The sequence below is a fragment of the Apodemus sylvaticus genome, chromosome X (genome assembly GCF_947179515.1).
Source record: "Apodemus sylvaticus chromosome X, mApoSyl1.1, whole genome shotgun sequence".
NCBI classification, from domain to species: Eukaryota; Metazoa; Chordata; class Mammalia; order Rodentia; family Muridae; genus Apodemus; species Apodemus sylvaticus.
Window position 1 is genome coordinate 83,622,231 of NC_067495.1, and position 21,156 is coordinate 83,643,386.

Sequence of the window (21,156 nt, forward strand, 5' to 3'; positions counted from 1 at the left end):
TAGAATTAAATTATAATTTGTAAAATATGTAGATATAGGTATTTGCAAATAATTACTGAGGACATTTAGAAACTGCTACTGTTTTACAAATGTGATCAATAACATACTAGAATGAAACCAATAGATTATTTATCATTATTTACAGTCAGTAATAAATGACAACTCTGTGTAACAGAAGAAATAGTTTCCAAGTGTCATTTAGCATGTAAAATACCCTTTCCTATAGAAACATAGCAGATGAAATAGCATTCTAGTTTTATATGAAGGAAATGGATAGAATTCTTATGACTTCTGTTATATGATCAACATTCTAGAGAGTTTGATATGACAAAAAGAAATATTCAGTAGTATAACTTTACTTTATTAAGAAATCACATTTGTAAGAATTGCTTGGGTGTTGTGTTCAACTCCATTGATATTCACTTGAGATAGTTCTCATTTAATAGTATTGAAATTGTATACAGGAAATATGTGAATTTTAAGTTATTGCTTTATAAAAATAAGAAAAATAAAAATTCTAGAAATTTAAAATCTTCTTAGAGACTTAAGTTTTCTCAAATAATTACAGCTACTCAACATTGCTGTTTGGGATACTGGTAAAAAATAATGATTCTGAATTTGAAAAATAAAGGATATTCTAGCAAATATAAATAAATGAGAATTTCCTTTGGAAAACAGTGATAGTTATTTCCTCATAATCCTTATAACCTAAGCATTTCATGTATTCTCAGGATAATAATTATAGATTAATAGATGAATTTTGAACTTTTGGTCAAATACAAATATCTACTTATTAGAATGTGTTCTTACTGTCTTGAGTCTATGAATTAATTTAGAAAGGGATGGCATCCTTAAAGATTTCATTTTTCCATACAGTAATATGCAAGGAGGAAGCTACAGGAAATATTTGTGGTTCTGCTATTGACATTTTATCTCAAGACATCTGAATTGAATCTGCTCAAAAATCAACAATGAATTCCAAAAGAAATTCTCTTTTACGCCAAAACAAGTTTGTTCAAAAAGAAAATCGTTATAAAAGTCCAAATGATGTGGTTCATATATCTGGATATAACAAGGAAGTCACTGACCACCCAGAAAAAGGAAACTTTTCAGAAAATCCTGAAGAAACTGCAGAATCATCAAGCACTAATAGTTTTAAGGGTGGGGAGGTTTCAACCCTCACTCAGGTTTTCCATGTATTACTAGAAAAAGAAAATTATTTGACTCAGTTTGGTGAAGGTACATTAGCAAAGTTCTATGCTCATATCATGGAAAACACTGGTGTCAACTTAGAATCATCTTTTGTCAAAGACCAAGGTCTTTATGTGACAGTGTTTGGCAACCGAGAAGCTGTCACAAATGCTGAGAATGTAATTTTTAAATGGTGTCAAGAACAATATTTACCTTTAACTCTCATTTCAAAACAAGAACATTGCTTTTTTTTAGACCAGACTGGAGATAAATCACAAGATTTGGAACAAGAAGCTGAAATAAATACTCAGACCTCAAGTCCACCTGATCAGAGAAACAGCATAAATAGTGTTGATTTGAATCAGACAAAGATGAAGTGTTCAGATGGTGATATACAGATATTAGAAATGGAGAAAACATTTAATCCCCTCACTGTTAAGGCATACCTGCAAGCAAGTGACATTTTTGAAGAAGCAGAAGAACATATCCCTTTTCAACTCTGTAGTGCCAAGGAGACAGATGTAGATATTAATGAAAGACAGCTGCATGTAGATCAGACAATTTGTCTTAAAAATGATATGATTGAGAAGACCAGTACTGGATCTGAGGGTATGATGATGAAGTTTCAAGGCAATTGTACTAGAAGTCTCAAAAGAAATTTTCTAGAAGAGATCTTAGAAACAAGTGATGATTCAACAGGACAATCACCATCAGAAAGCATGTCAGATTCTATGACACAACACAGTGACCCTGACAGTTCTGCAGAGCTATTTAATGAAGGTGAAGGTGATGATGATTATACTGTTTCTTCGATCTTTGCACCTTCTTGGTTGCACAGGTTTATTATTGGTAAAAAAGGTGAGAATATTGCTGAGATAACAGAGTATGCTCCAAAAGTTCAAATACATTTTACAGCTAAAGATAAAATAACACTGAAAGGACCAATAGATGACGTAAATTATGCTCAAGAAAAATTTGATATCATTGTCAAGGATCTAATGAGTAAAATGGAATATACTGAGATTAACAGTGACAGTAAATTTCATAAATACCTGACAGGGAATAATGGCGAGATCCTAAATAGAATTACAGAGAAGAACCAAGTCTCTATCACAATGTTTCCTGAAAATGAATCAAACCAATCAATCCGAATTGAAGGAGAATCTCTGGGTGTCCACCAGGCCAAAAAAGAACTCCTTGATCTGGCAAATAACTTGGAAGAAGAATACAGCCAGGACATAATCATCAAACACCAATTTCACCACATACTTATTGGGCAAAAAGGCGAAAGGGTTCGTGAAATTTGTAAAAAATTCCCTGATGTTATCCTCAATTTTCCACACCCTGCAGAGAAAAGTGATATTGTTCAACTGATAGGGCCGAGATATGAATCAGAGAAGTGTGCACAGTATTTGGAGAATATGTTGACAGATATTAAAGAAAATAACTATTCTATAAGTATTTCTATAATAAAAAAGCTTCACAAAAGGATAATTGGAAAAGGAGCTTCAAACATCAAAAAAATCTCTGAAACAACCAACACCAAAATTAGTTTTCCACCAGAAAACTGCAATTCAGAAGAGTTTATCATTACTGGATATCCAGAAAATTGTGAAATTGCACGTAATTGGATACTTTCAATTCAGCAAGAGTTAGCTGATACTGCAGAGGAGGAAATTACCCTTCCCGCTAAACTATACAAACATCTGACTAATCCCAAAGAAAGTTTGTTAAATTCAATCATAGAAGAATGTGGGCAGATCCATCTGCATTTTCCGAAAAATAAGTCAAACCTGAATAAAGTGGTTATCATGGGCTCTGTTGAAAGTGTTGAAAAAGCCAAAGCAAAGCTTCTTAAACTTGCAGAAGAAGAGCAAGCCAAGAATTACTCTGAGACTCTTCAGGTCAAATCACAATATCATCAATTCCTTGTGAACAAAAATGGAGCTAATATTTCAAAAATCTGTGATGAGACTGGGACATGTGTCCTTTTCCCTAACCCAACGAATAAGGATCAAGAAACCATAACAATTACAGGGACTGAGGAATCTGTTAAAGAGGTGCAAAAACGACTAGAGGATTTAGTTAAAGACTTAGAGAATGAGGCAGATGATTCCATACTAATAAATCGTAGATTTCATCATTATTTTGTCATGCGGAGGGGCCAGTTATTAAAAGAAATGGCAGAAGAGTATGGTGGTGTAGTTATTACATTCTCTTATGCAGGGAGACAGAATACAAAGGTCACAATTAAAGGGGCGAAACCTTGCGTTGAAGCAGCAAAGAAACACATTAAGGAGATTTTTGAGCCTTTGGGCTCCCAAGTTACAACACGGTATGTTATACCCCAGAATTTCCAACCTTTTATCATGGGTCCAATAAGTTCACGAATCCAACAAATTGCTAGGGATTATAAAGTTGAAATAAAATTTCCAGATATAGAGAAATCAGTCATAAATATGGATCTAGGTACTCAGGAGAAAGGAAAAGAAAAGTGGAAAAGGACTGGTAAAGAGCTTACTCCTAATTCCCCAAGGAAAAGTGACACCATATTTATCTCTGGCCAAGTAGAAAATTGCAAGGCAGCTACTGAAGCTCTGGCATCTATAATTCCTGTCACTGCTGAAGTTCATGTGCCCCTTCACCTACATCCTTATATCATTGGTCACAAGGGAAGTGGTTTACGCAAACTAGTAAAGGAATTTGAAGTTCATATGCAGGTACCACAACCTGGAAAAAATTCTGATACCATATCTATTATGGGCCTTGCAGCAAATGTGGAACAAGCCAAGATGAAATTACAAAAGCGAGTCAAGTCTTTACAAATGGAAATAGAAGATCGGACACTAAGAAATTTTAAGTTAATGTTCAATCTAGATCCTAAATATCGAGCCAAGATCACTGGTCATAAGGGTTTGCTTATTACTCAAATTTGCACAGAACATGATGTTACAGTCCGTTTTCCAAAGAAAGGAGGCCATGAGATACAAGACCAGATCACTATTACTGGTTATAAAGAGAACACTCTAGCAGCTCGAGATGCAATAATGAGAGTATTGCATAAAATTGAAAAAACAATTTCTAAGGAAATCACACTAAACCAGCAGGTTCGTAGCAATGTTATTGGATTCCGTGGAAAAACCATTAATAAAATCATGGATCAATACCAAGTAGATATACGTTTACCTCCAAAGGGGTCCTATAATCCTAATATCACAGTGACTGGTCTCCCTGATAATGTAGAAAAAGCAATTGAGCATATTCTTAATCTTGAAAAGTATTATCTGTCAGCTGCCATAAACCATGGATCTCAGCATGAACAAACTAAAAGTATGTCCCTTTGCAATATAGCCATGACACCATCCAAGAGTTTTGTGAGAAAGTATGTTCCCTGCTATGCTAAAACAACCACAAAACTCCCAGATGTAGAAAATTGTGAACACTTTCCAAGATTGAAACAGCGAATATCTTCTAAGGGTCATCCTTCAAAACTGTGACAATGATGACAAAAAAATAAAGTGTTCCAAACTTCTCACTTGAAAATGTGAATTTTTAATTTATATTTTTTTTAAATCTCATGTCTGAATACTATACATACATAATTTCTCCAGACACTTTAGCTCCCTCTATGTTCTACCCATGCTTTTCTATCAACTTCATTTTACACACACACACACACACACACACACACACACACACACACACACACACACAAGACCCAGTCAATTTAGTACTGGGATAATGGTTGAAAGTATAAAACATATTTCTAATAGCATATATCCTGAGAAGAACGTCTTCTTGTTTTGTCAATTAAAAATTTATCTATAAGCTTCCTTAAATAGGAATAACAAATGAATGTCTGTTTACAGATCATTTCCCTCTGTGATAATGTTAGCTAACTGGTAAGAATGGCCCACTAAACAACTGAGTAAACATCTGTACCATTGAGTAGAAGCGGAGGCACACTAAGCCTATGGTTTGCGCCAATCATTTTACTATAAAGTCCTTAATGGATCCACATGGCCTATCTACTTCCAATAGTTTTTAGTTCCAAATCCTCACTTTGTGTCAAAATGTACCTGCTTATCAAGAAAAGGGAATGTAACATAAAGACATCTCTCTACCCCCACAGAAAAGTATGGACATCTTACATAGCCTTACAACATTTCCAGGGACTTCACCTCCTAGAAACACTGCAAAAGAAAAAAAAATGTGCAAATAAAGTGTTAGCAAAGATCAAAAGACAAAACAAAACAAAACAAGACAAAAATAACCTGTTAGGTTCCTTAGTGGACAAAGAAGATGAAGCAAATTACTCTTCAAAATGACCTCCATTAAAAGAGAAAACTTGGATCCATGGGGGTGTGGGCAGGTCCAGGTCAGACATTGAGTTGAGAGAGAAATTAGGAATGACAGAACATCATATCAGTGGAAGAGGAGGAAGGAGGGAAGAGAGAATATGAGAGTCTTTTTTTTCAAAAATATTGGGAAAATATCATTTGGAAATAAATTACCAAGTGGCAGATTAGGAAAAATAGAAGCTATGTACATCATGATGGGTTTGGGTAAAGATAAAGGAGGGTACCTCCAGATAATCACAGAGAAAATGGGAATTCCTAACTTTTATGAATTTTTCCAGTAGTACAGGAAAATTTTATGACTTGTCATTTAGTCTGATTGCTGTATAGGGCAATAAGCATGACATAGGCAAGTAATGGATAGTGTCATAAACTAACTTTGCCATTGCAAGAGATAGCTGGGCTTGCTATATACTTTATGCCCCCATTCCTACCTCACTTGGAATGTTGTGCTCCAATCTACACAGTCAGGACTTTTAAATGTCAGTATTAGTGGTGGGAAATGACTTAGTTTCAATCAATGTCAGGTAATTTATAAGCAAAAACACAGAGGTTCCCATTTCACCCTGCCAGTGGTGAAACTTCTGAAGAAAATTAGATGGAAGACAGAATTCCAAGTACCCATTGAGCCAATGTGGCAAAACCCCACCATCATGCCAGTAGTTTATTAAGCTATTTCCCTTTCCCTCTCTCCTTGACCACATTTCTGTAGTCCCAAATCCTGATATTCACATTCCTCCTGGGAGGTATCTCCAAATTTCAGTTTCTACTCATGGGGCTTCAACCTAATAATCCTGGTTCTAGATACTAAAAGGACTGGGTATGTGCAAAGCAAACAAGTCAATAGCAAAGAGAAAGTTTTAAATCACCATGGAAGTAAATGAGGCGGCAAATGCCCATCAGAGAACAATGTGGTTTCAGGACTAAAAAAAACTAGAAGCTTCTAAGTGTGTTGGAGTATCTAGGACAGTAAGAACTAAGCACAGTACTCTTAGTGCTGCCAATAGGGGAGGGGTTCAATTGAAGTAGAATATATATTCATTCAGATATTAATGCAGACTTTTGAAAGTCTACAGCAAATTAGATTCCAGATTTTACTATTTGCTACTATAATCCTTGGTAAAATTATCTTTGTTCCTTCAAATTTTATTCCACTATTATGAAAGGCAAATATAATAGTTCCAATACAAGAATTGGGATTTAAATACTCACTATTCCAAGTACTTCACTAAATAAGCTGTTATTTTAATATATTAGTGAGATTTGGAGATTAGAACCTCATGCTGATAATTAGGTAAATATTTTTAAGAAAAGAAAAGGAAAGGTAAGTTCATATTTTCTAAATTATTATATAATTCGTGAGACTAAAAGGGTAAAAAGTATCAAAAGGAAAATATAGAAAGAAACTAACAGAGACAATCTTTCCATTTCTACCTAAAATTTGTACCATTTTATTGAAATGGATGTTTGATGGCCTGGTTCCTAACACCCTTTCATATGGTAGTTAAAGGGGCAGACACCAAATACCCCTCCAGCAGCCTGAACAATAGCTTGCCACTTCCGGTGGTTTCAGAGAAACACAGGCAGGAATAAATTCTGGTCTACCCAGCAAGAAAATTTCTACATATTACATACCCTATTTGTCACAGTTTCTGGCTCTGAAATTCATGATTGAATTTCATTGCTTATTAGTTCTGAACATTGGAGGTGCTGTGCAAGAGAATTTCATGACCAAAGAACAATGAGGTGAGTTTTAAGAACTTCAAAATACATTTCTCATTTTCTTCCCCAAAGCCCCTTTTCTTTTTTTTTTTGTTATTTTATTTATTTACATTTCAAATATTATTCCCTTTCCCATTTTCCTCTCCACAAACTACTATCCCATCCCCCTTTCCCTGCTTCTCTAAAGGTGCTCCCTTAGTCACACACTTCCTCCAGCCACACTGCCCTAAGATCCCCCACATTGGGGCATGGATCTATCACAAGACAAAGGGCCACCATCTCATTGATACCACCATCTGCTGCATATGCATGAGTCCTGCCACGCATATTCATTGGTTGGTGGTTTAGTCCTTGGAAGATCTCAGGGGGGTCTGTTGGGTTGATATTCTTGTTCTTCCTATGGAGTTGCAAACCCATTCAGCTCCTTCAGTCCTTTCCCTAACTCTTCCATTTGATTCCCTTTGCTCAGTGCAATGGTTGGCTGCAAGCATCTGAATCTGTATTGTCAGGCTCTGGAAGAGCCTCTCAGGGAACACCTACATAGGGCTCCTATCGGAAAGCACTTGCTGGTATCATCAATAGTGTTTTGCTTTGGTGTCTGCATATGGGGTGGATCTACAAATGGCCTTTCCTTCAGTCTGTGCTCCACTTTTTGTCTCTGGTTTCCTTTAGACAGGAACAATACTGAGTTAAAATTTTGATGATGGGTGGGTGGCACCATCCTTCAAATGGGGGCCATGCTTAGCAACTAGATATGGTCTGTACAGGTTCTCTCTCCCCTTTGTTGGGTATTTAAGCTTATGTCATTGCTGTGGGGTCCTGGGAGCCTCCAGCTTTCCTGGCATCTGGGCTTTCTGGTGGCTACTCCCAGTTCCTCATCCACTGTTGGTACATTCCTGTGTTCAAATTTCAGACCTTCTATACATCTCCCCAATCTCCATGCATACCTGATCTTGCCTTCCTTTTCCACTTCCTCTCTACTCTTATGCCCAACTCCCTCCAACCCTCTACCTCCTGAGTGTTTTGTTCCACCTTCTAAGTAGAACTAAAGCACCCAGACTTTGGTCTTTCTTCTTGTTAAGCGTAATTTGGTCTGTGAGTTATATAATGGGTATTCAGTGCTTTTTTTCCAAATATCTACCTATCATCGAGTACATACCTAACATATGTTCTCTTTTGTGACTGGGTTACCTTCATTCAAGATTTTCCATCCATTTGCTACAAGTTTCAAGAATTCATTGTTTTTAATAGCCAAATAATACTCTGTACTGCAAATGTACCACATTTTCTGTATCCATTCCTCTGTTGAGGGACATCTAGGTTGTTTCAAGCTTCTGGCTATTATAAATAAGGCTGCTCTGAACATGGTGGACCATCTTTTGGGTATATGCCCAGGACTGGTACAGCTAGGTCATCAGGTAGTACTGTGTCCAATTTTCTCAAAAACAGCCAGAATGATTTCTACTGGTTTAAAATCTCACCAACAATGAAGGAATGTTCCTCGTTTTTCACATCCTCTCTAGTGTATGCTTTAATCTAAGTATTTGATTTTTGGCTTTCTGACTAGTGTGAGCTGAAATCTCATAGTCATTTTGATTTTCATTTCCATGATGACTAAAGATGTTGAACATATCTTTCGTGCTTCTCTGCCATTCGAGATTACTCAGTTGAGAATTCTTTGTTTAGCTCTGTAACCAATTTTTAATATGCTTACTTGGTTCTCTGGAGTCTAACTTCCTGATTTCTTTGTACATATTGGATATTAGCCCTCTATCAGATGTAGGGATGGGAAAGAACTTTTCCAAATCTGATGGCTTCTGTTTTGTCCTATTGACAGTTTCCTTTGCCTTAGATTGCAAAAGATTTGCAATTTTATCAGGTCCCATTTGTTGATTGTTGATTTTAGAACATAACAGGTGTTGTGTTCAGGAAAATTTTCCATGTGCCCATGTATTTGAGGCTCTTCCCCACTTTCTCTTGTATTAATTTCAGTGTACCTTGTTTTATGTGGAAGTTCTTAATCCACTTGGACTTGAGATTTGTACAAGGATATAAAAATGGATCAACTTACATTCTACTACATGCTGAAAACCAGATGAACCAGCACCATTTGTTGAAAATCCTGTCTGTTTGCCACTGGATGATTTTAGCTTCTTGTTCAAAAATCGTGTGACCATAGGTGTGGTGGTTCATTTCTAGGTCTTCAGTTCTGTTCCATTGATATACCTGCCTGTCTCAGTACTAATACCACGGAGTTTTTATGACTATTTCTCTGTAGTACAGCTTGAGATCAGAGATGGTGATTCACCCAGAACTTCCATTATTGTTAAGGATGCTTTTGGCTATTCTGTTTTTTTTCCCAAATGAATTTCAGAATTGCTCTTTCCATATTTTGAAGAATTTTGTTGATATTTTGATGGGGATTTCATTGAATCTATAGATTGCATTTGGCAAGACTGCCATTTTTCTATATTAATCCTGCTAATCCATGAACATGGGATATTCTTCCATCTTAAGGTCTTCTTTAAATTCTATAATTAAGGACTAGAAGTTTTTGACATAGAGATCTTTAACTTACTTTTTTAGCATCACACCAAGATATTTTATATTATTTGTGACAATTGTAAAACATCCTTTCCCAATTTTTTTTCTCATCCTATTTATACTATGAGTACAGAAAGGCTACTTTTGAGTTAATTTTATATCCAGTCAGATTCCAGAACTTGTTTCTTGGCTGCAGGAGATCTCTGGTAGAATTTTGGGGGCCATATAAGTATACTATTATCTGCAAATAGTGATAGTTTGACTTCTTCCTTTCCAATTAGTATTGCTTAGACCTCCTTTTGTTGTTTAATTGCTTTTGCTACCATTTTGATGATCATAATGAATATTTAGGGAATGAGTAAGCAGCATTGTTTAGTCCATGATTTTACTAAGATGGCTTCAAATTTCAATCCATTTAGTTTGATGTTGGCTACTGGTTTGCTGTATATTGTTTCTACTATGTTTAAGTATGATTTAGTCTTTCCAAGACTTTTAATGTGAAGTGGGGTTGAATTTTATCAAATGTTTTCCCAGTATCTGTTGGAATGAAAATGCGATTATTGTTCTTTGAATTTGTTTATATAGTGGATTACATAGATGGATTTTTGTATATTGAACCATTGCTACATGCCTGGGATGAAGTCTACTTAATCAGGGTGAATGATTGTTTTGATGTATTTTTAGATTCAATTTGTGAGATTATTTTTCCTTTTTTATTAAATATATTCTTTAGTTACATTTCAAATGTTGTCCCCTTTCCTGGTTTCCCTCACAAAAATCCCCCAACCCACTCGCCCTCACCTTGCTCACCAATCCAGCCACTCCTACCACCCTGTCCTAGCATTCCCCTATACTGAGACATTGAGCCTTCTCAGGACCAAGGGTCTTTCCTCCGTTTGATGTCCAGTATGTCCATCCTCTGCTGCATATGTATCTGGAGCCATGGGTCTTTCCATGTTTACTCTTTGGTTGGTTGTTTAGTCCCTGGCAACTCTTGATACACTGGGTGGTTCATATTGTTGTTCCTCTTATGGTGCTGCAAATCCCTTCAGCTTCTTGGGTTCTTTCTCTAGCACCACCATTTGGGACCCTGTGCTCAGTTCAATGGTTGTCTGAGAGTGTCCCCCTGTGTATTTGTCATGCTCTAGCAGAGCCTCCCATGTAACAGCTATATCAGGCACCTGTCAGCAACTACTTGTTGGCATCTATAATAGTGTCTGGGTTTTGTAACTATATATGGTATTGATCCCTAGGTGGGGCAGTATCTGAATAGTCTTTCCCTCAGGCTCTGCTCCACACTTTGTCTCTGAATCTTCTACTGAGGGTATTTTGCTCCCCCTTATAAGAAGGACCAGACTTTTTTTTTCTTGAGCTTCATTTGGTCTGTGGGTTGTGTCTTGGGTATTCTAATCTTCCATGTTAATATCCATTTATCAGTGAGTGCATACCATTTGTGTTCTTTTGTGATTGGATTACATCACTCAGGATAATATTTTCCAGTTTCATCAATTTGCCTAAGAATTTCATGAATTCATTGTTTTTAATAGCTGAGTAGTATTCCATCGTGCCAATGTACCAAATTTTCTGTACCCATTCCTCCATTGAGGGATATCTGGGTTCATTCAAGGTTTTTGGCTGTTATAAATATGGCTGCCATGAACAATAAGGAGCATGTGTCCTTATTACAGGCTGGGGACTCCTTGGGATATATGCCCAGGAGTGGTATAGCAGGCTCCTCTGGTCGTATTATGCCCAGTTTTCAGAGGAACAGCCAAAATTATTTCCAGAGAGTTTGTACCAGAATAAAATCCTATCATCAGTGGAGGAGTGTTCTTCTTCTCCACATCCTCATCAGCACATGCTGGAGACATCCTGAGGTTTTGATCTTAGCCATTCTGACTGGTGTGAGGTGAAATCTCAAGGCTGTTTTTATTTGCATTTCCCTGATGGCTAAGGATTTTGAACATTTCTGTAGGTGCTTCTCAGCCATTCAATATTCCTCAGGTAAAAATTTTTGTTAAGCTCTGTACAGCATTTTTAATAGGGTTATTTGGTTATCTAGAGTCTAACTTATTGAGTTCTCTGTACATATTGAATATTAGCCCTCTGTTGGATGTATGCTTGGTAAAGATCTTTTCTCAATTTGTTGTTTGCTGTTTTGTCCTATTGACAGTGCCCTTTGCCTTACAGAAACTTTGGAAATCTATGAGGTCCCATTTCTCAATTCTAGATCTTAGAGCATAAGCTATTGGTGTTCTGTTGAGGAAATTGTCCCCTGTGCTCATGTGCTCAAGGGTCCTGCCCAGTTTCTTTTCTAATTGTTTCAGTGTGTTGGGTTTTATGTGTAGGCCTTTGATCTGATTGGAGTTCAGCTTTGTACAAGGAGATAAGAAAAGATTGATTTGCATTCTTCTGCATGCTAAATGCCAGTTAAACCAGCACCATTTGCTGAAAAGGCTATCTTTTTTCCACTGGATAGTTTTAGCTCCTTTCTCAAAGATCAAGTGACCATAGGTATGTGCATTCATTTCTGGGTCTTCATGTCTATTCCATTGATCTACCTGTCTGTCACTGTACCAATACCATGCTATTTTTTTTTTTTTTATCACTATTGCTCTGTAGTACTGCTTGAGTTCTGGGATACTGATTCCCCCAGAAGTATCCTGTTATCTACTCATCTTGGGTGTATTAGCTTCTTTCTTTTCTAGAGCTTTCAGGTGTGCTCTTAAGAGGATAGTGTATGCTTTCTCCAGTTACTTTTTGGAGGCACTCAGAGCTATGAGTTTTCCTCTTAGCACTGCTTTCATTGTGTCCTATAAGTTTGGGTATGTTGTGCCTTCATTTTCATTAAATTCTAAAATTTCTTTGATTTCTTTCCTTTATTTATTCTTTGACCAAGGTATCATTGAGTAGAACATTGTTCAGTTTCCAGGTGTATGTGGGCTTTCTGTTGTTTTTGTTGCTATTGAAGACAAAGCCTTAATTAGTATCAATGTGATAGGATGCATGGGATTATTTAGCTCCTCTTTTAGTTTCACTGTGTCTCTGTTTAGTTTGTGTTTCCCTGATTTGTCCATTGATTAGAGTGGGGTGGTATAGTCACCCTCACTTAATGTGTGGGGTACAGTATGTGCTTTGAATTTTAGTAAAGTTTCTTTTATGAATGTAAAAGCCCTTGCATTTAGAGCATAGATGTTCAGAACTGAGAGTTCTTTTTGTTAGACCTTTTCCTTTGATGTGTATGAAGTGTCCTTCCATGACATTTTTGATGACTCTTGGTTGAATGTTGACTTTATCCAATTTTAGAATGGCTACTCCAGCTTGTTTCCTGGGGCCATTTGATTGGACAATTGTTTTTCAACCTCTTACTGTGAGGTAGTGTTTGTCTTTGACACCGAGGTATATTTTTTGTATGCAGCAAAATGCTGAATTTTGTTTATGTATCTAGTCTGTTAGTCTATGTCCTTTTATTGGGGAATTGAGGCCATTGATGCTAAGAGATATTAAGGAATAGTGATTGTTGCTTCCTGTTATTTTTGATGTTATTTTTTATGTTTGTGTGTTAATTTTCCTTCGGGTTTGTTGAAAGAAAATTACTTTCTTTTTCTAGGGTGTACTTTCCCTCCTTGTATTGGTGTTATCCATCTATTATTCTTTGTAGGGCTGAATTTGTGGATAGGTATTGTCTAAATTTTGTTTTATCATAGAACATGTTGGTTCCTCCATCAATGGTGATTGAAAGTTTTGCCTTTTCTGGGCTGGCATTTGTGTTCTATTAGGGTCTGTATGAGATCTGCCCAGGATCTTCTAGCTTTCATGGTCTCTGCTAAGAAGTCTTTTTTTCCAATTCTGTTATGTATGCCTTTATATGTTACTTGACCATTTTTCCTTACTGCTTTTAATATTCTTTCTTAGTTTAGTGCATTTGGTGTTTTGTTTATCATGTGATGGGAGTAATTTCTGTTCTTGTCCAGTCTGGCCCAGTCTGGCTTCTTGTATGTTCATGGGCATCTTTTTTGTTACCTAAGGGAAGTTTTCTTCTATCATTTTGTTGAAGATATGTACTGGCCCTTCCCATTGTAAATCTTTGCTCTCTTCTATACCAATAATCCTTAGGTCTGGTCTTCTCATTGTGTCCTGTATTTCCTGAATGATTTGAGTTATAAGCTTTTTGCATTTTGTGTTTTTGTTGACTGTTGAGTCAATGTTTTCTATCATATCTTAGGCACCTGAGATTTTTTTCTTCTATCTCTTATATTCTGTTGTTGATCTATGATTCCTGATTTGTTTCCAAGGTTTTTTATCTCCAGAGTTGTCTCCCTTTGTGATTTCTTTATTGTTTCCACTTCCATTTTTAGATTCCAGATGGTATTGTTCACTTTCTTAATTTGTTTGTTTGTGTTTTCTACAATTCTTTAAGGGATTTTTATGTATCTTCTTTAAAGGCTTATAAATGTTGACCCATGTTCTCTTCTATTTTTTTATGGGAGTTATTTATGTCCTTATTTAAGGCCTCTATCAGCATCATGTAATGTGATTTTAAATCCAGATCTTGCTTTTCAGTGTGTTGGGGTATCCAGGACTTGCTGTTGTGGAGAACTGGGTTCGCATGGTGGCATGGTGCCATGTTGCCTTGGTTTCTCTTGGTAATGATGTTGTGTTTACCTTTTTCCATCTGGTTATCTCTGGTGTTAGCTGGTCTTGCTGTCTATTACTCTGGCTTACCTGTCCTTCAGGTTTGTGTATCTGTAGTCTTGGGAGACTCATTCTCTCTGGGAGGAATTTAGGTATGGAGAGCTGTGATACAGGGTCAGCTCAGATATGCTTACAGAAACCAGAAAGTTCCTGTCCCCAGATGATCCTTGGTTCCTCTGTCTTGATGGATTTGGGAAGGTCCCTTTTGGGCCAGGAATTATAAAAGAGGTAGTGGTCTTACCTGTGCACACAGGTATGTAAGCACTCCTGGGAGACCAACTCTCTTATGGTGGTATTTGTGTATGTATTTCTGTGGCCCAAGATCATCTCTGGGTGCTGACTGACATTGGAAGTCTCTGACCCAAGCTGCTTCTAGGCTCTTGTATCCTCAGGGTTTCAGGTTGATCCCTTTGAGCAGCAGGGATGGTCCTACCTGCACTCTCAGGCCTCTCTGTATTCCTGTTAAGTTGGCTTTCTCCCTGTGTCACCTGGATATGGTGTACACTGGCAGAGGATGGTCCCCAGCTGAGAATTTTATTGAGTAGTTTTGCATTAATATTCATAATATAAATTGATCAGAAGTTCTTCTTTGCTGGGTCCTTGTGTAGTTTAGCTATCAGTTTAACTGTGGCTTGATGGAACAACTTAGGTAGTGTTCCTTATGTTTCTATTTTGTACAACAGTTTGAAGAGTATTGGTCCTTGGCTGTTATTGGTTGGGATCTTTTTAATGACTTCTTCTATTTCTTTGAGGGTTATGGGACTGTTCAGATGGTTTTTCTGGTCCTGATTTAACTTTAGTACCTTGTATCTGTCTATAATATTGTCCATTTCATCCAGACTTTGCAAGTTTATTATGTATAGGCTTTTGTTGTAGGATCTGATTTTTTTTTTAATTTCATTGCTTTCTGATGTTATGTCTCCCTTTTCATTCTGATTTTGCTAATTTGGATACTGTCTCTGCGCCCTCTCATTTGCCTAGCTAAATGTATATCTGCCTTGTTGATTTTCTCAAATATCCAGCTCCCAGTTTTGAAGATTCTTTGTATAGTTCTCTTAGTTTCTACATTATTGACTTCAGCACTAAGTATGATTATTTCCTGCCATCTGTTCCTCTTGGGTACATTTACTTCTTTTTGTTCTAGAGTTTTCAGATGTGTTCTTAAGCTGCTAGTGTATGCTCTCTCCAGTTTCTTTATGGAGACTTTCACAGTTATGAGATTTCCTTTTAGCACTCTTTTCAATGTGTCCCATAAGTGCTGTATGTTGTGTCTTAATTTTCATTAAGTTCTAAAAAGTCTTTAATTTCTGTCCTTATTTTTCTACTCACTATGTTATCAGTGAGTAGGAAATTGCTCAGCTTCCATGTATTTGTGCACATTCTGTTGTTTTTTGTAGTTGTTGAAAACCAGCTTTAGTGTCTGGTTATCCACCAGAATGCAGTGGTGTATTTCAATCTTATTGTGTCTGCCCTGGCTTGTTTTGTGACCATTTATATGGCTGATTTTGGAGAAGGTACTATGAGATAATAAGAAGGTCTATCATTTTCTTTATTCTTTTTTTTTTGTATGAACCATTCTATAGATAAATGTTAAATCCATTTGGTTCATAACTTCTTTTAGTTTCACTGCATCACTGTTTAATTTCTGTTTCCATGATCTGCTCATTGGTGAGAGTGTGGTATTGTAGTTTCCAACTATGATTGTGTGAGGAACAATATGTGTTTTGAGCTTTAGTAAAGTGTTTTATACGACTGTGAGTGCTGTTGCTTTTGGTGGTAGAGATGTTCAGAATCTAGAGTTCATTTGGCATATTTTTTTCCTTTGATGAATATTAAGTATACTTCTCTATGTATTTTGATAACTTTTGGTTGAAAGTCAATATTATTTGATATTAGAATGGCTATTCCAACTTGTTTCTTGGGTCAATTTTCTTGGAAACTTTATTTCTAGTCTTTTACTCTGAGTTATTGTCTGTCTTCATCACTGTGGAGCATTTCTTGTATGCAACAAAATGCTTGGTCCTGATTATGTATCCAGTCTGTTAGTCTATTTATTTTTATTGGGAAATTGAGTATATTGATTTTAAAAGATATTAAAAACCAGTGATTGTTGCTTCCTGTTATTTTTGTTGTTGTGGTGTAATTTTGAGTGGCTATCTTCTTTTGGGTTTGTTGAAAGATTACTTTCTTACATTTTCTTAGGTGTAGTTTCTCTACTTGTGTTGGAGTTTTCCATCTATTATCCTTAGTAGCATGGCATTTATGGAAAGATATTGCTTAAATTTAGTTTTGTCATGGAATATCTTGGTTTACCCATATATGGTAGTTGAGAGTTTTGCTAGATATAGTACTCTGCGCTGGCATTTACAATCACTTAGGGTCTGTAGGACATCTGTCCAGGATCTTCTGACTTTTAGAGTCTCTGATTAAAAGTCTGGTGTAATTCTGATAGGTCTGACTTTATATACTATTCAACCTTTTACCCTTACTGCTTTTAATATTCTTTGTTTTGTGTACTTGGTGTTTTAATTATTATGTGATGGGAGGAATTTATTTTCTGTTCAATCTATTTGGGCTCCTGTAGGCTTCTTTTATGTTTATGGGCATCTATATGTTTTAGGATAGGGAAGTTTTCTTCTATATTTATGTTTAAAATTTTTACTGGCCCTTTGATTTGGGAATCTTTGCTCTCTTTACCTATTATTCTTAGGTATTGTCTTTTCACTGTGTTTGAGAATTTCTGCATGTTTTAGTTAGTAGCTTTTTGAATTTTTAACTTTTCAACTGTTTCATTGATTTATAAGGTTATCTTCTTCACCTAAGATTCTCTCTTCTTTCTCTTGTATTCTGTTGGTGATGATTGCATATATGACTCTTGATTTCTTCCCTAGTTTTTCTATCTCAAGTGTTGCCAACCTTTGTGATTCCTTTAATGTTTCCATTTCAATTTTTAAATCCTTTTATTCCATTCCTTCACATATTTGGATGTGTTTTTCTGCATATCTTTAAGGTATTTATGTGTTGCCTGTTTAAAGGAGTCTACCTGATTTCTGGTGTTCTTCTGTTTTTTTTTTTTTTTTTTTTTTTTTTTTTTTTTTTTTTTTTTTTTACTAGAGCAACATAACTCTTTTTTTTTTCTTTATTAGATACTCTTTATATTTATATTTCACATGTTATCCTATTTCCTGGTTTCCCCTCTGAACACTGCCTATCCCATCCCCCTCCCCTGCTCACCAAGCCACCCACTCCCGATTACTTGTCCTGTCATTCCCCTAAACTGGCTTCAAGCCTTCACAGCACCAAGGGCCTTTCCTCCAATTGATGTTCAACAAGGCCATCTTCTGCTACATGTGCAGTTAGAGACATGGGTCTCTCCATGTGTACTCTTTGGTTGGTGGTTTCGTATTGGGAGCTCTGAGATTACTAGTTAGTTTATATTGTTGTTCCTCCTGTAGAGCTGCAAACCCCTTAAGCTCCTTTGGTCCTTTCCTTAGCTCCTGCATTTTGGGATCCTGTGCTCCATCCTATGGTTGGCTGAGAGCATCCATCTCTGTATTTGTCAGGCTCTGGCAGAGCCTCTCAGGAGAGAGCTACATCAGGATCCTGTCAGCAAGCACTTGTTGACATCCACAATAGTGTATGGGTTTGGTAACTATACAAGATAGATCCCCAGGTAGAGCAGTCTCTGGACGACATTCCCGTCAGTCTCTGCTCCACACTTTGTCACTGTGTATCCTCCAATGGGCATTCTGTTCCCCTTCTAAGAAGGACGGTAGTGTCCACACTTTGGTCTTCCTTGTTTTTCTCAAAAAAATCATTTGATATGTGAATTTTATCTTGGATATTCCAAGTTTCTCAGCTGATATCCACTTATTGCTGAGTGCATACCATTTTTGTTCTTTTGTGATTTGGTTACCTTCACTCAGGTTGATATTTTCTAGTTCAATTCATTTGTCTCAGAATTTCATGAATTGATTGTTTTTCATAGCTTGACAGCACTCCATTGTGTACCACATTTTCAGTATCTAATCCTCTGTTGAGGGTCATGTTGATTATTTCCAGCTTCTGACTATTATAAATAATGCTGGTATGAACGTAATGAAGCATGTGTCCTTGTTATATGTTGGAGAAAATTCTGGGTCTATGCCCAGGAATGGTAAAGCTGTGTCCTAAAGTCCTATGTCCAATTTTCTGAGGAACTACCGAACTGATTTCCAGAGTGGATATAGGAGCTTGTAATCCCACAAACAATGCAGGAGTGTTTCTCTTTCTCTACATCCTTGCCAGCATCTGTTTTCACCTGAGTATTTGATCTTAGTCATGATGACTGATGTAAGGTGGAATCTCAGGTTTGTTTTGATTTGCATTTCCCTGATGATTGAGAATGTTGAACATTTCTATAGGTGTTTCTCAGCCATTTGATTTATGTTAGTTGAGAATTCTTTGTTCAGTTCTGTACATCATTTTTTATTCGATATATTTTTTATTTACATTTCAAATGATTTCCCCTATTCTAAACCCCCACTTCCTGAAAGTTCCATCAGCCCCCTTCCCTCCCCCTATTTTTCCACCCAACCCTTCCCACTTCCCTGTTCTGGTTTTGGCCTATACTGCTTCACTGAGTCTTTCCAGAACCAGGGGCCACTCCTCTGTTCTTCTTGTACCTCATTTGATGTGTGGATTATGTTTTTGGTATTTCAGTTTTCTAGGTTAATATTCACTTATTAGTGAGTGCATACCATGATTCATCTTTTCAGTCTGGGTTACCTCACTTAGTATGGTGTTCTCCAGCTCCATTCATTTGTCTAAGAATTTCATGAATTCATTGATTCTAATGGCTAAATAGTAGTCCATTGTGTATATATACTACATTTTTTTGCATCCACTCTTCTGTTGAGGGATACCTGGGTTCTTTCCAGCTTCTGGCAATTATAAATAGGGCTGCTATGAACATAGTGGAACATGTATCCTTATTACATGCTGGGGAATCTTATGGGTATATGCCCAGGAGTGGTATAGCAGGATCTTCTGGAAGTGAGGTGCCCAGTTTTCTGAGGAACCGCCAGACTAATTTCCAGAGTGGTTGTACCAATTTGCACCCCCACCAGCCGTGGAGGAGTGTTCCTCTTTCTCCAGATACTCGCCATTATCTGCTGTCTCCTGAATTTTTAATCTTAGCCATTCTGTCTTGTGTAAGGTGAAATCTCAGGGTTGTTTTGATTTGCATTTCCTTAATGACTAACGAAGTTGAGCATTTTTTAATATGCTTCTTTGCCATCTGAAGTTCTTCAGGTAAAAATTCTTTGTATAACTCTGTACTCCATTTTTTAATAGAGTTATTTGGTTTTCTGGAGTGTAACTTCTTCAGTTCTTTATATATCTTGGATATTAGCCCCCTATCTTATGTAGGGTTGGTGAAGATCTTTTCCCAATTTGTTGGTTGCCAATTTGCCCTTTTAATGGTGTCCTTTGCCTTATAGAAACTTCATAATTTTATGAGATCCCATTTGTCAATTCTTGATTTTTGAGCATATGCTATTGGTGTTCTGTTCAGGAACTTTCCCCCTGTACCGATGTCCGCAAGGGTCTTCCCCAGTTTCATTTCTATTAGCTTCAGAATGTCTGGATTTATGTGGAGGTCCTTGATCCATTTGGAGTTGAGCTTAGTACAAGGAGACAAGGATGGATCAATTCTCATTCTTCTGCATTTTTCCCATGCTGACCTCCAGCTGAACCAGCACCATTTGTTGAAAAGGCTATCTTTTTTCCATTGGATGTTTTCAGCCACTTTGTCGAGGATCAAGTGGCCATATGTGTGTGGGTTCATTTCTGGATCTTCAATCCTGTTCCATTGATCCGCCTGCCTGTCACTGTACCAATATCATGCAGTTTTTAACACTATTGCTCTGTAGTGTTGCTTGAGGTCAGGGATACTGATACCCCAGAATTTCTTTTATTGTTGAGAATAGTTTCAGCTATCCTGGGTTTTTGTTATTTCAGATGAATTTGAGGATTCCTCTTTCAAACTCTGTGAAGAATTGAGTTGGGATTTTGATGGGTATTGCATTGAATCTCTGTATTGCTTTTGGCAAAATGGCTATTTTAGCTATATTAATCCTGCCGATCTATGAGCATGGGAGGTTTTTCCATTTTTTGAGGTCTTCATCCACTTCCTTCTTCATAGTCTTGAAGCTCTTGTCATACAGATCTTTCACATGTTTGGTAAGAGTGACCCCAAGGTACTTTATACTGTTTATGGCTATTGTGAAGGGTGTCATTTCCATAATTTCCTTCTCAACCTGCTTATCCTTTGAGTATAGGAAGGCTACTGATTTGTTTGAGTTGATTTTATAAACTGCCACTTTGCTGAAGTTGTTTATCTACCGTAGAAGTTCTCTAGTGGAGTTTTCTGGGTCACTTATGTAGACTATCATATCATCTGCAAATACTGATAGTTTGACTTCTTCCTTTACAATTTGTATCCCTTTGACCTCCTTATGTTGTCGAATTGCCCGAGCTAGTACCTCAAGTATAATATCGAAAAGATAAGGAGAAAGGGGGCAGCCCTGTCTAGTCCCTGATTTTAGTGGGATTGCTTGATGTTTCTTTCCATTTGTTTGATGCTGGCTACTGGTTTGTGTATATT

At 36.8% G+C, this 21,156-nt stretch overlaps 1 protein-coding gene across 1 annotated transcript; it reads left to right on the forward strand.

The window, feature by feature from the left end:
* The first annotated feature begins 971 nt into the window (after positions 1-971).
* Positions 972-4,688, forward strand: LOC127674772 (vigilin-like). Its single transcript, XM_052170471.1, has one exon. It carries the CDS (start codon positions 972-974, stop codon positions 4,686-4,688), a length of 3,717 nt encoding a protein of 1,238 aa, XP_052026431.1.
* The last annotated feature ends 16,468 nt before the right edge of the window (positions 4,689-21,156 follow it).

What these genes read in the sequence shown, in the direction of transcription:
- LOC127674772 (XM_052170471.1), top strand. Translation starts at nt 972, where the DNA reads ATGAATTCCAAAAGAAATTCTCTTTTACGCCAAAACAAGTTTGTTCAA.